General features: G+C 42.1%; 1 protein-coding gene across 2 annotated transcripts in view; it reads left to right on the top strand.

The window, feature by feature from the left end:
* Positions 1-7,993: 7,993 nt before the first annotated feature.
* The window catches only part of svep1 (sushi, von Willebrand factor type A, EGF and pentraxin domain containing 1), a 90,463-nt gene continuing 84,724 nt past the window's right edge, over positions 7,994-13,732 (top strand). The window contains exon 1 of one of the 2 annotated variants that reach the window (XM_087171276.1): positions 7,994-9,187. In XM_087171276.1, the coding sequence (XP_087027402.1) occupies positions 8,639-9,187 (549 nt within the window). In that variant the 5' untranslated portion in view covers positions 7,994-8,638. The remainder of the gene's footprint in view (positions 9,188-13,732) is intronic. The other variant, XM_023396827.2, reaches the window with a different exon arrangement.

The raw sequence follows: 13,732 nt of genomic DNA on the forward strand, positions 1-13,732 counted from the left end.
GCCATTTTTAATGTTATTAGTTACACCTATGCCTTTCCTACAAACCGAGGAAGACCGTGTAAAAGACCAGTGAAAGCTCCGGAAAAGGCTCATCGGTTGACTTTGAGTTCAGATTTTTGGGACTGTAGGTCTGTACAATAGGAGGTGGTTGAAGGAGCTGAGCGTTGGCATGAGTGTGTATACATGTGTGTGCTCTATATGATCTATTTCTCTAGTGAAGGTGTAGAATCTAACACCTCTCTTTCTTGTGGACCTTTCCCACGATGACGCTTCCCTTCAATCTCTAACATACTCTGCCCTCTTGGTGTGTGTGTGTGTGTGTGCGTGTGTGTGTGTACATTTTTCTATATTTATGGGATTACACAGTCATCCACTGGTTAAAGACATAGCTGCTGAAGTGCCGTTAAGCAAAGAGTGTGAATGTGAGGCAGAGCACTGATGAAAATTAAAGGGTAAAGAGCATGTTTGCATGCCCGAGTGCTTGCTTCGAATGAAAATACATTCAGATTTGCATATTTTAATTGGTTTTCGGGTTTGGTGTTGTTTGATGGCTGAATGATTGATGGCTTACTAGGGGCAATCTTAAAGAATGAGAGTCACTGATTGGATGTAGCACAATTTTAAGTGACAAAATATGACATGATGCAGAAATTAATTGTAACTTGACAGCAAGACTGCATTTGTCATTCTTTATGATATCTGGAATTGATAGCCTTTGTGCATTGATTGATTATGACCTTGGTGGCTATCAAAACCAGTCATGATTTTCTGTGCTGTGAGTTATCCAGGAGGATCACCTGATCAGGTGATGGTCCACTATGAATTGTGATGCGTGAGGTTACTCAGCAGAGCTCGATAAATCTGAGAGGGCGTGTGGTCGATTTTCTACCTCACCGACGTCACTTTCCTGCAGGCTGGTTGGACTTATAAAATATTTATACAGTGTGTGAGTGCAGCCTGGGTTATAAATAGTCTCCGCTAAACATCAAACCATTAGTTTTACCACCCGCCATCGCAGTTTTACTCCTCACCTGCACACAGACACACAAATTCATACGCAGCGTCAATGACAAACCAGATGGAGGACGCATTCTGATCATGCAGACATATTGATATTCTGGATGACTGTGCAGGAGCATACACACCCTGTACGAGCTGCAGGCCGATTCTGTGCCAAGTGTGATTGTCAGAATCCGTCTTTTGAAGATTATTAACGAGAAAAACTTTAAAGCAAAGTCGTAATGAATCAATGAGTCTATAGGGACAGATTCTGGATTCCAATTGATTGAAAACCTGCTCTCAGTGTTATTATGGTCATATTTTGTTTAGTGTCTTATTTGCACAGCAGTGAATCAGAAACAGGATAAAACACAAAGCACATAATAAAGGTGCAACATCCAGCAATGTGCAGCTGAATCATGTGCTTCTCAGGTCAAAGACACCAAACTTTAAAAAACAAAAATTAGAACAAAGCTGCCACTAAAACAATTAACACACGAGGCCGTAACACTGCTCACAAACCTGTGGGCCTCATCAATCGTCCCCGGAGTCGCAGCAGCATCCAGGATGCTGTCAGAGAAGATGATCTTCATGCTTGGATGCTGCAGGTGGCGATGAGGTTGTAGCTGTCCCCAGTGATCCATACCAGGGCTGGATGAAATGTAACAGGAAAAAAAAAACATTGTAATAGTGAGAAATGCATCATATTGTGGGCTGAGATTAGACATAAATCTATCAGGGTCTCAGAAACACAACTCAAAATGAATGCTGATGTCTCTACACGTCTGCTGGATGTGTGAGAAGACAACTTTATGAGGTGATAATATTCAATGTCGCATTTACAACCTGTTCTTATGCACACACCCCCCATCCCCCAAGTGTTTTCCTGCTTTAATTTTTTAAGAACTGAAATAGGGAGACCTGATGCCAATAGTCCCAAGATAATTAGATGATCACTGATCTGGGCATTTTACCCTGCAGTTCACAGTTCACACATGATTAGACTGGATGGAATTTGGATCCAGCCCAACTTCTATCCAAATTAATATCTTGAACCCATGTCAGGTGTCAGACACTAGAAATACCTCTACCTTGCATGCACTGGAAGTCTGGTCTGCCCCTGTACACCCTCAAATCTTTACTTTCAATTGGTGTGTGTGTGTGTGTATGTTTGCATTATATTTCTGTATTTAATGAACTTCCATACCTACTCCAGATAAGCGACTCTGCAGGGAACAGTAATACTGCAGGAAAAGGGGGGCCACAGCTAGAGACATGCAGAGCACTAACTCTTACAAAATAATGCTTTGACAGCTGCTGAGTTGACACAAGCAGAGCAAAACGTGATGTCTGGCGCTCAGCAGAAGTGATGCAGTCATGTGCACTAAGTCTTACTTCCCCCTTTGGTGAATACTCCCTTTTCTGGAAGCGTACTCTGTAACAATGATGCATACAGCCACATGGAAGCCCACATTCACATCCACATTACCGGAAATTATTTATTTTTATTTATTAGAACACCAAGTTGCAAAACATAACAGACAACTATAAAACAGTGTTAGTTAATTCAAATTGCCTTAAACAGTTGCTCTTACAAAAACAGAAAAAGATTAAGCTGGCAATGTAACTCAAGCAGGTAACAGAAACTAGAGCTGTTGTTTCATTTATTTATTCTATTAGTATTATTATTACTCTGCTGTTTATCCTATTAAGTGTTACAGATGTCACTAGTTACTTTGCAGACCAAGATTTAACATTTATACAGACTAGTTACAGATCTTACTAGTTACTTTGCAGACCAAGATTTAACATATATATATATATATATACATATATACACACACACACATTTTTTTTTTTTTTAATTTCAATTATAATTAAAATGATATATTTTTAACTTCACTAGTCAATTAAAACTTGGCTGGAGTCGGTTCACTTGTCCTCGTTATTTCACCTCGCTTACATTGGTGCACCACCCAGCGGCCACGTGGTGTCACTGCATCCTCTGCACATTCACGGTGTACCGATAGTGAGCCGCCTGCAGAGGGCGCTGTAACACAACTGAAACAACGCAGGCATTGACTCAGTTTGTGAGGACAGCTGGCAGCTAACCGGTTGGTGGGCTTTTAATTTCATTTTTTATACATTTAATTGACGTGGATAAAATTACCGAAAGGGTGTGGTTTCTCATTTATGGGTCACTTTAGTTGTCGCCAGTTAAACGGGCTGTGGAGGGTTTACATTAGCCTGGCGCCCATTTTGGTTGTTTTAAACGGTCTGTAACGTTTCCAAATGATGACATTAGCCCTGAATACAATTACAAAGAGTTTCCCTTTCAGTCTAAATTACTCTTCAAAGGAAGGCTCGTTTTTATCAGCTAGCTAACAGCCACCAAAAGCTAAGAATTGCTTCTTTTGTTTATAGCCATTTGACTGTCCTCAAGCAGAGACAATAGACATTATTAACTAGCTAGTATTCCGCTGTAAACGAAGAGTCGTTACACGAAAAGTGAACTTACGGTAGACGTAGAGTGACGCCAGGTGATATAAGTTACATTATGGCCCTCGAAGGTTAACAGCAATGTTTTATTTTAAACACTTATCTCCTTATTGCATCCTCTTGCTTTGCACATTTAACCCAGAGGCAAACGTTTGACTTAAAGCGGGTAATTACATCAAACAGGGCACACCTGTGCTTTCACGCTTTTCACGCAAGTAGACATGGGAAATGAAGTTTACAATTGTAGTTCCCATGATTCCAAATACATTGGAAGCTGCACAACAGGTTGCTCAAAGACAATCTGGAAACTAGAATAAATGAAATGTATATGTTAGGGCTGGGACAAACAATAGTTTTCATTATTAGTTAATCTACTTGTTTTTCTGGTGCGAAAAATGAATGAATTGTGAAAAATTCCCATCAAAGAAACCCAGGTGACAGCCTGAAATGTTTTGCATATTTTTCAATTTACAGTGATATAAAACAGAGAAAAGAAGCAGGTCGTCACATGTAAGACGCTGAAAACAGAGAATGTTTCTTTTTGCATGATAAGTGTCTTAAATGTCGTAAATGTTAATTTACCAACTAATTTTTTTGCAGCACTTATCTGAAGCATCATGAAAAACAAAGCAAAAATGCTAACATATGTGTTTAGTTCAGCATTTTCTCTCTGTCCTCAAGAGAAAAATATTTAACCTGGATTTAGATCAATCTGTGAAGCGTTGAAGGAATGTTTTGGAAAGATGATCCTCCTGCTGAAATGTGTGCTTCATCCTTCAGGCCAGAAATGCCAAGAAATATGAGGAATATGCTGTCAGGTGTTGCTACTGTTATCTGCTGCTCCAGCCTGCTGCCAGGAGATTACGGACAGGTGAGGGAACAGGTGTGTGGATGTGTGTCAGAGTGAAAATAGATAGGAGATGAGTCTCTTTTAATTTGACTGCCATTGCCATTCTGCGATACACTCTCAGTGATGCTATCTGCACACTGTTTGAGCGTAGATCTGATGACTTTCATGGACTTTTTAATACTTCTTACAGATAAAAATACAATTTTCATTAAAAAAAGAGAAAAAAGAAAGACACTGAAGACTTTCTAATCTTTTCTTCAGCCTTCAAGGTGTTATCTGAAAATGTTTAGGGAAAAAGTGAAAAGTGAATCAAGCTTTTAGCCACTTTGCCAGTGATGAGATTGTGATTTGTGTGCGTGCGTGCGTGCGTGTGTGTGTGTGTGTGCGTGAGAGAGACTGGAGGACAGCATCAGAGCACGAACCACAGGAAAAACTGTTCTCAGATTCTGTGACTTGCAGTCTGCTTGTGTCTTTGTGTGCACATGATCTCTACAGATACATGGTTACGCCCTATCTGCTTTGTCTGTTGTCCAATATTTATTTGGTCGTTGCATCTGCATTTGTAAGTCTAGAATTTGCACACATCCATCATCTTGTGTTTGCATGTTTCCCACAGATGCAGAAAAAGTCGTCATTTTTGTTTTTGAAAGTGTAGGTCTTAAAACTGAGGGCCTTAAATTGTCTGGGATTTAAGAGAGGCAGACATTAAATTTGATCTGTGGCAGACTGAATGAGAACGTCTGCTTATTTGTTCTGTCTTTTTGTATTTTGTTTAATTTTATATCTGGCAAACAATAACAATTTCCACTGCTTTATTTGGATTTAAAATGGTTTAGACTCTGCTAAATAGGTGGGTGCACGCTTTGTGTTAACTCGCTGCACATTTTAACCCAAAAAGAAGAAGAATACAGCAGTTTGTATATTTGATCTAAAAGTTAAGGGACCGATAAGACTTCATTGTCTTTATTTAGACCCGTTGTGTAATGGAAATTGTATTTTTTATCTGTAGGAAGTTTTATAAACTTCCTAAAAGTTAATAAATTTGTATTCAAAATGTGATACCAGATACCTTCGTAGAGGCCTTGTACTGTACAAATGGGCCACCCTTCCCTCACAGATTTTGGTTAGATATTCACTGTGACCAACACACAACCACCCCATCAACACACACACACACACACACACACACACACACACACACACACACACACACACACACAAACATACACACACATTTCAAAGCCTCCTCTCTATCCACCAACCCCCTGTGTCCCTAGAGACCCCCATGAAAGTCTGGTGAGGGGTCTCCAGTGCCAAAAAGCAGGAAGTCACAGCTGTGCTCATCCCCCTTTCAGCATGTGTGAGAGAGTGTGTATCTGTTTTCTTGTCTCTATCTGCATCTGTGTGTAGATCTGGGTCAGCGTGTGTGTGTGTTCTAGTCTCTATATGTCTGTGTTTGTGTCTCAGCTGCTCTCCCATCCAGTTTATCTGGCCAGTATGACGCTACTTTCTATTCCCACTTCTTTGGTGCAGAAGTTTCCAGTGCTGTTAAATCAGAGAGAGAGAGAGAGAGAGAGAGAGAGAGAGAGAGAGAGAGAGAGAGAGACCCTGGCTCATACAGACTATTAAACACTCTGTGTGCCTGAGCTGTGTGTCATTGTGGCTAATAGTATAAGACTGACTGCACTGGACTGCTCTGGTGGAAACACACACACTCTGTCAGCTCTGCTTTTTTATTGTTTCTGTCTCCTCCTCCTCTTGCTCTTTACTTTGTTAATTCTTCACTCTCTCTTTCTTCTTGCTCCCTCTGTATCTGTCTCTCTTTCTAAGCACTATGTAGCCAAAAGTTTGTAGACACCCCTGACCAGACCAATTGGAGCTGAAACAATGTCAATTAATTGATAAACCATTTCGATTATGGATGAATTGTTTTAGTCTAACCAAATATTCATTGGTTTCAGCCTCTCATATGTGAGAATTCACCACATTTCTCTATCTTCTCTATGTCTATGTTACTATAAATTGAATTTGTTTGAATTTTGGATGGTTGGTTGTAGACATCACCTTGGACTCTGGTCTGTGAAATATCAGAATATAGTGAAAACTGTCCATGAAAATATCCCAAAGTATGAAATAATTTGCAGACTAATCAATACTAATCAAAAGAAAATATTTTAGTTGCAACTCTAGTTCCAATCAAGCAAAAAGTTTAATGCTGCTGCATACAATGAAGATACAGTACAGACAATAGTATGCTTCTAACTTTGTGGCAACCTTCCTGTTTCATCGTGGTTATTCCTCCTAGCACAAAACATCGTCCATAAAGACATGGGTTTCCCTACTTTGGTGCTGAAGGACTCGACTTGCCTGCACACAGCCCTGACCTCAGCCTCATTCAGATCTTGTGGCTGAAAGGGAGTAAATTCCTGCACCCAGGTTCCAAAGTCTTGTGGAGAGCCTTCCCACAAGAACAGAGGCTGTTAAAGCAACAGATTAAAGCCCATTGTTTTAGTACGAGATGATCACATATGGGTGTAAGATTTGGATGTCCAAATACTTTTGGCCATGTAATGTATCTGTCTCTCTCTTTCCCCTTATCTTTTTCTACATTGCTCGATCCCTTCATCTTCCTCGCCCCGTCTCATTCTCTGTCTTTTCTCTGATTCTTTCTTCTCCGTGAGCCTCTGCAGCTCCTTGTGAAGCCAGCTCTTTGCTGTAAATCTCAGGCCTTTGGTTTAATAGGCGCAGTGTGCCTCTGTAACACCGGCTGCCTTTGTTTTGGTTACAGATAAAATCACTGAAGGAAAACACGGCAGCAGCAGCAGCAGAGAGAGAGAGAGAGAGAGAGAGAACGAGGGAGAGGCTATAAGAGATGTAGAAAAACAGTGCAGTGAAAGAGTGTGTGCGAATCCCTGTGGTGCAGGAAGAAATAGACAAATCAAGAGAGCGAGAAGGGCAGTTGTTCCCTCCTCTTTTTTTATTTCTTGAACAGGGAAGACAGGGACGGAGGGTGAGGAGATGATGGCTACTAAAAGAGTGATGATTTGACAAAGCATGTATCCAGAGCAGACTCAACTGCTTCCCAGCTCTTGAGTATAAATTGAGATTTCAGTCTCACCTCTAAGCTATGCCAAACTTTGCTTCTATATGATATTGTTTCTTAATTCTTGTCTGAGTTTTTAATCCGTATAATCTTTTTGTCCTCTCCTCCCTTTATCCCACCCTTCATTCTCACTTTGTTTGATCTCATTCTGATGTTATCTTCGCGTGCACGGTGAGTGTGCATGTGTGGACATATGGAGTTGATCACAGCGCCTGTTGCTGATGTTTTCTTTGGGAATGTTGACAAGTTGACAGGCGAGGCGCTGCACTGACATCGAACCTCACTCCGCTGTCAGGGCGAGAGAGATAGACAGATACAGGGAGAGAGAGAGAGGAGAGAGAGACAAGAAGAGGAGGGTGCAAGGGGGAGGGTGAGAGACACAGAAAGAGATAGGGAGAGAGGGGGAGGTGAGAGAGAGAAGGAGGAGGAGAGATGAAGGGGGAAAGAAATGACTTCACGGCCACGGCTGGACTGCCCCCTTTTTTCCCCTCAGCCTCTCTCTGTCTCTCAACTTTTTTTCCTCCCTCCTCCTCCTCTGTGTGTTTTTTGAAATGATTTGGGGAGAAGAGGGGAACAAGCATTCGGAGCTTGGCTGACGGTGCAGGCAGGAGCGTCACATAGGCAAACAGGAGCCTGAGGGGCAGCACACAGGGACTGAAGAGGACTGAAGAGGCTTGGGGGGGGATTTTGATCTGATGCACAAACTAAAAGATTGACTGACAGAGCAGACAGGCAGGAGAGTGAGAGAGAGAGGACATATTGATTTTTACAGACACTTAACAAGCTTTAAAAAAATAAATGTACCAATACAGACTGTACAAAAAGCAAGGAAAAAGGCAGATATACTGTACAGATTTATTTTTGTAGAAAAGACCTTGTGAGCCTAAACATTTTTCCAGACGGGACTGTAGTTTTCTTCCACTGGAGAGGAAAGAAGCAGATGAACAGAGGCACATTTTGAATGACAGGAGAAGAAGCCTCCTCTTCATCCAGCAATGCTTTTGAGGAACTTTGCACTGGACTGTTGCTGTCTGCTATGTTCCTGGACGCTGATGCAGGCATAAGACATATATTTTCACTGAATTACTCTTAAGAAGAGGATCCACGTTGTGCTTTTTTTTTTTTTTTTTTTTTTTTTTTTTTAAACAAAGTCTTTCTTCAGTGCAGGTGTTGTGCTGACTGTCACTATGTTTTCTCAAAGGTACTCTTTAACACCATTATGGACTTCTTGTCTTCTGGTCCTGTGCATCCTGGATGTATGGACCACAGCCTGGCCAGCTGCCCAACAGTCCCAACCCCAGCTGAAGTCCCGCCGGTCCAGGCAAATGTCGCCCCTAACCACCTCCTCATCGGCCGGAAACCTGTCAGAAAGCGCAGAGAGCAAAGTGGAGCGCCTCGGACAGGCTTTCAAGCGTAACGTCCGTGAGCTGCGTGAGAAAAGCTCCTGCTTGGACCTGGTCTTCCTGGTGGACGAGTCGTCCAGCGTGGGGGCCAATAACTTCCTGAGTGAGCTGAGATTCGTACGCAAGATGCTGTCCGACTTTCCTGTTGCGCCGGAGGACACGCGGGTGGCTTTGGTCACCTTCTCATCCAAGACCCATGTAGTGACGAGGGTGGACCACATCTCAGCGCCAAAGTCCCACCAGCACAAGTGTTCCCTCTTCAACCAGGAGATCCCGGCCATCAACTACAGAGGAGGAGGCACCTACACGAAAGGAGCCTTCCAGAGGGCAGCGGTGAGTCAGATCTAATGATCAAGTGAAAGTGGCTTGAAAGCTGATCTCAGTTAAGCATGTGCGTCAGTCTGCGTCCCTGAATGTGCCAAAACATTCTTAGATTTTGCTTACGCTCTCATTTTCTTTGAATATTGCCCCATTGCTTTTGCAGAAACCTTTGTGACTGCACAGTATCGGTATGTGTGTGTGCCAGGGAGTGATTGTGGCTCAGTAAGGTTGATGTTAATGAGACCCAGCATGGCCTTGCTGCCGCTGCTCCTGCTTCCTCTATATTACACTCCAGCAGATAGTGAGGGGAAGCCACTTGCCAGCTAATTGTTCAGGAGTTTCCAGTGATAAAAACACCATTAAGAGTGAACACACACACACACACACACGCACACACACACAGATGTGAGCACATGGAAAACCCACAGGAATGGAATAGTGGAACAGATAGCAGGACACACATAAATCAAGTCAGGGTTTTTTTTTGTTGGTGTATGTGACGTGTGGGCAGTGCATCTTAAATGAAGCTTTGTTGGTGAATATGAATTACTTCAGTGTTACTGATAAGGTTTTTTCCAATACCCCCTTTGCCTATTTTCATTACTCCAGACAGTTTTGGATCCTAAAAAGAAGCATCACAGGTTGTGTGGCTGTATTTGTTGTAGAGGCAGGGATTTAGGGGTTATGTGGGGTTACATGGGTTCAAAATGTTACCTTGTTTATGGTTTGTTGATTTGAACCGCCTGACACCCATCCACGTGCACACACACCGAAACACACATGCACCCAGGACATATGGCCCTGTTCATCCGTCAAGTCCAAACAGCCCAGCTGTAAAAGCTGTGTTGGTGGTATACGGGCTGGTCCTGTATAAACACACACACCTCAGCTCATGCCTCAGATCTGCCTTCAGTTAGGAGCTTGAACGTTTTTTTAAGAACACACAGGACAAAATTCAGGTGCTGTTGGGGTCAGCAGACATGTTAAGAAATACTGCAGCCTCTTATTTCTGTTATTTTGAAGTCAGACGAAAGGAGAAATGGCTAAAATCATGGCATGGTGACAAATATGCAAAATAAGTGTTATGACTGGGACTGACAGGAAACAGACTCAAACTTCACTGACTTGACTGCAGGCCCACATGAAAGCAGAGCTAATAGCTGTCCAAATAGCTCAGCTTGTTGCCGACTGTTGCAGCATCATCTGCTTAAAGTCAGTGATGTGGTGTTAAACAAAAAAGATGGTTGAGGAGCAGCAACGACTACATCCAGCCAGTGATCATGCTAAGGTGAAAAAGCATCAGTTTTAATAATAATATTTTCAGAAAATGACAAATTTATGGCTTTTCACCCTAAAACCTACACGCACTGAGCACTTTATTAGGAACACCATACTAATACAGGGTTACACTTCCCTTTGCATTCAAGATAGCCTAATTCTTTGTGGCATGGACTTAACTCACAAGTTTTGTTTGGTGAAGAAAACATTTCCCACCCCATGACACCGCCGCCACCAACCTAGACTTTTGACAAAAGGCAGGTTGGGTCCATGAATTCATGTTATTGACACCAAATTCTGACTGTACCATGTGCAGACTCAGCAGAAATCCAGATTCATCAGACCGGGTCAGTTTCTGCAGCCTGCAACTGTTCAGCTCTGCTGAGCCTGTGCCCACTGCAGCCTCAGATTTCTGCTGTTGGCTGACGGGTGAAACCTGACATGCTGTTGTAGCCCATCCACCGCAAGGTTCAATGTGTTGTCCATTCTGAGATGCTTCTCTGCTCACCGCCTACATCTGCAGGAATTTACTGCTGCTACATGATTGGCTGATTGGATAATTGCATGAATAAGCAGGTGTACAGGTGTTCCTGATAAAGTGCTCTAAATCACTTTGATGTGTACTAACGTTTAATGAATGCATCACATCAGCCCAGCCAATTTTTGGCAGGTTTACCCTCCACTTCATCCCTGTGCAAAGCTAATAGCCTTGGACTGTATTCTCCGGCTTAGCGCTGAAAGCTTGGCCCTCAGGACAGATTTTCAGCTTGCCTCCTTAGTTAAGTGCTGATAAGGAGACCGCTGGCGGTTTCCCAGCTGTTCAAGATCACAACAATACCAAGGAAAGGCTTTCTTGGGGAACTTTAGTGCCTTATCGTTATTCACAAACACTCACATTGATTTGGGTGATTTATCAAGTGATGTAGTTGTCTGAATCATCCAAAGATGACAGAGTGTACTGCTATTCAGGCTTTTAAGTCGGCTGTCATTGTTTAAAAGTCTGATTAAAATAAAAGATTGAATTTCTGATATTCTATCTCTGATATCCACATAGCCAACAAACACTCCTGTATTTCTTTCCAGTATTGCATCTGCATGGTGAGAGTCCGTAGGCCGGCTTGAGTGATGTATGAGTAATGGGAGAGCTACGTGCAGCCTACACACAGAGAAGGAAAGATAGATGAGCCTAGCAGATACCGAGCGAGACGTAGCACACCAACCAGTACTCCAGAAACCACACCACACCTGATAGATTCAGTCTGGCGTTTACCATGTCTTTGCATAATCAAGGAAATCAATGTTAAGAAGAAAAAAAAAACAAAAAAAAAAAAACAGGCCATCTGTGATTTATCGCCTGATCTCTGTTTTTTTTTTATCATCCGTCTGAATCTGACTGGAAAGAGAAAATAAGGACTGTTTGTCGTCTCTTTCCATTAGCCATATAAAGGATGGGTCTGCTAACACTAATCTACGAGGCGCATATCCGCCTGTCATCGTGGACTGACTGAACTGTACAGCAACTGTCTCAGTGTGTGACTGTGCTGAACTGGGAATTTTGCGATGTGTGTGAGTGCATGTAATTACTGATTTTTGTACTTTTGCCCCGACACGTGCCCTCGTGTATTTCTGCTCCCACGTATCCATCTTAGGTTTCAAGGAAAAATAATGTTTGTGTGTGTGTGTTAGACAGTGAAAGAGAGACAGTGAAAGTAAGAGAGAGAGAGGATAATTGAGAATTGCAGTATAATAATAATGATGCCATATTTTATTCCCTTGGCTGGTCTTGGCTGTTCTAAGTGCTGTAGAAAGCTGGAATCCATTAAGAGAGACATTTTTCCACCAGCCGTGCATGTAGAGACAGGGCTCTCCTCCAGCACTCTTCATCTCTGTCTCTCTCTGTCTCTCTGCTGTCTCTCTTTTCACCTAATACATCATACAGTAGGTTTAAAGCATCAGTGTATGCAGCTTCCAAAATGATTCCTTATTCAGGTTTTTTTCGCTTAGTTTAGGCAAAAATTGTAGTTAGTGTTAATCTAATATATATGCACATTATATATTTTATATGATCAATTCTCTTCGCCCCTCCCTAGCTCTCTCTTATGCTATCACATGCTTAAAAAAAACAGCCTGTGTGATGTGTCATCTGACCACATTTAAAGACAAGTGTCTTTAGCTGTTCTTAATAGTCTCACTGTGCTCCGTCCAAACTGCTATTCGGATGATCACGTAGCCCTCAGACGTCCCCTCCCGGCGTCACACACTTTCGACAGTGAATAAAGAGATGTCTGCGACCGAGTGACTGATGACCTGACATTAAAACCAACTTCACGCTGTGATTGGTCAGCTGCGGAGGTGAAGCAGGATACAAGGAGTAAATTTCTCCTTCGAGTTCTGTCGTTTTGATTTGTTACACAACTATTTGTGTCTTGTGTGAATCTGAGTGCAACACTTCCTTTAGAGACTGCCTGAAAACGTCCGCCATTATGAGATCACATCTCCTCCCTCACTATGACGGCTGACATGAATGAGATGAACTTAATTGTTTAAAAAAAAAAGAAGCTTTGGAGAGTCTTTCCTTGAAGACAGTCATGGTTTTGCAGTGTTTTACACTGATGAAAATTGACAGAAGTAGTTATGTAGAGAATGAAAAAAGGGTAGCGTGAAAGAGACGTTCAGTTCCAGCCTCCTTTCACACCTCTGCACATCTGGCCAGTCGCTGTGTGAGGTGGACATGATTGACGGTTTGTCTGTTATCCACATGGACGCGGCACCAATTCAGTTCCACCATAGGGAAGGGTTTTTCAAATGCTGAATCTGATAAGTTCTTTATTTGAGGCATACTGAGGCCTATAGGATGTCGTTTGAAATGTTTTGACACCAGTGCCAATGTGATACTGTTCCCTTTCTCCGTAACAATACCAAAACAACGGTAAACTTACAAACATGGGCTGGTTTTCCCCATTTAATTTACATCACTGTTTCATTGTGTCATAACAATTGCTACAAGAATAAAGCAGTAGTACATAAAACTATAAAATAATAAACAATATAATAATAGATTTAAGAAAAGATTTAAATCAGATATCAATTCAATTCTAAGGAAATTTCGGCAATCAAACATACTGAGGTCTGATACCAAGATGGGTTGATTAAAAACCATCATTCTGTGTCTGTGTATGAAATAATGTAGATGGGGGTAAATGTCGTACACTATGAGTTAACTAAGAGTGCAGCTCTTTGCCGTGATGATTCGCAGCGCCTCATTTCAGGATCTGTCTC

Source organism: Seriola lalandi, unplaced genomic scaffold (genome assembly GCF_002814215.2).
Source record: "Seriola lalandi dorsalis isolate HSWRI2012SDOR001 ecotype SW California unplaced genomic scaffold, Sedor1 jcf7180002054983, whole genome shotgun sequence".
Taxonomy (NCBI): domain Eukaryota; kingdom Metazoa; phylum Chordata; class Actinopteri; order Carangiformes; family Carangidae; genus Seriola; species Seriola lalandi.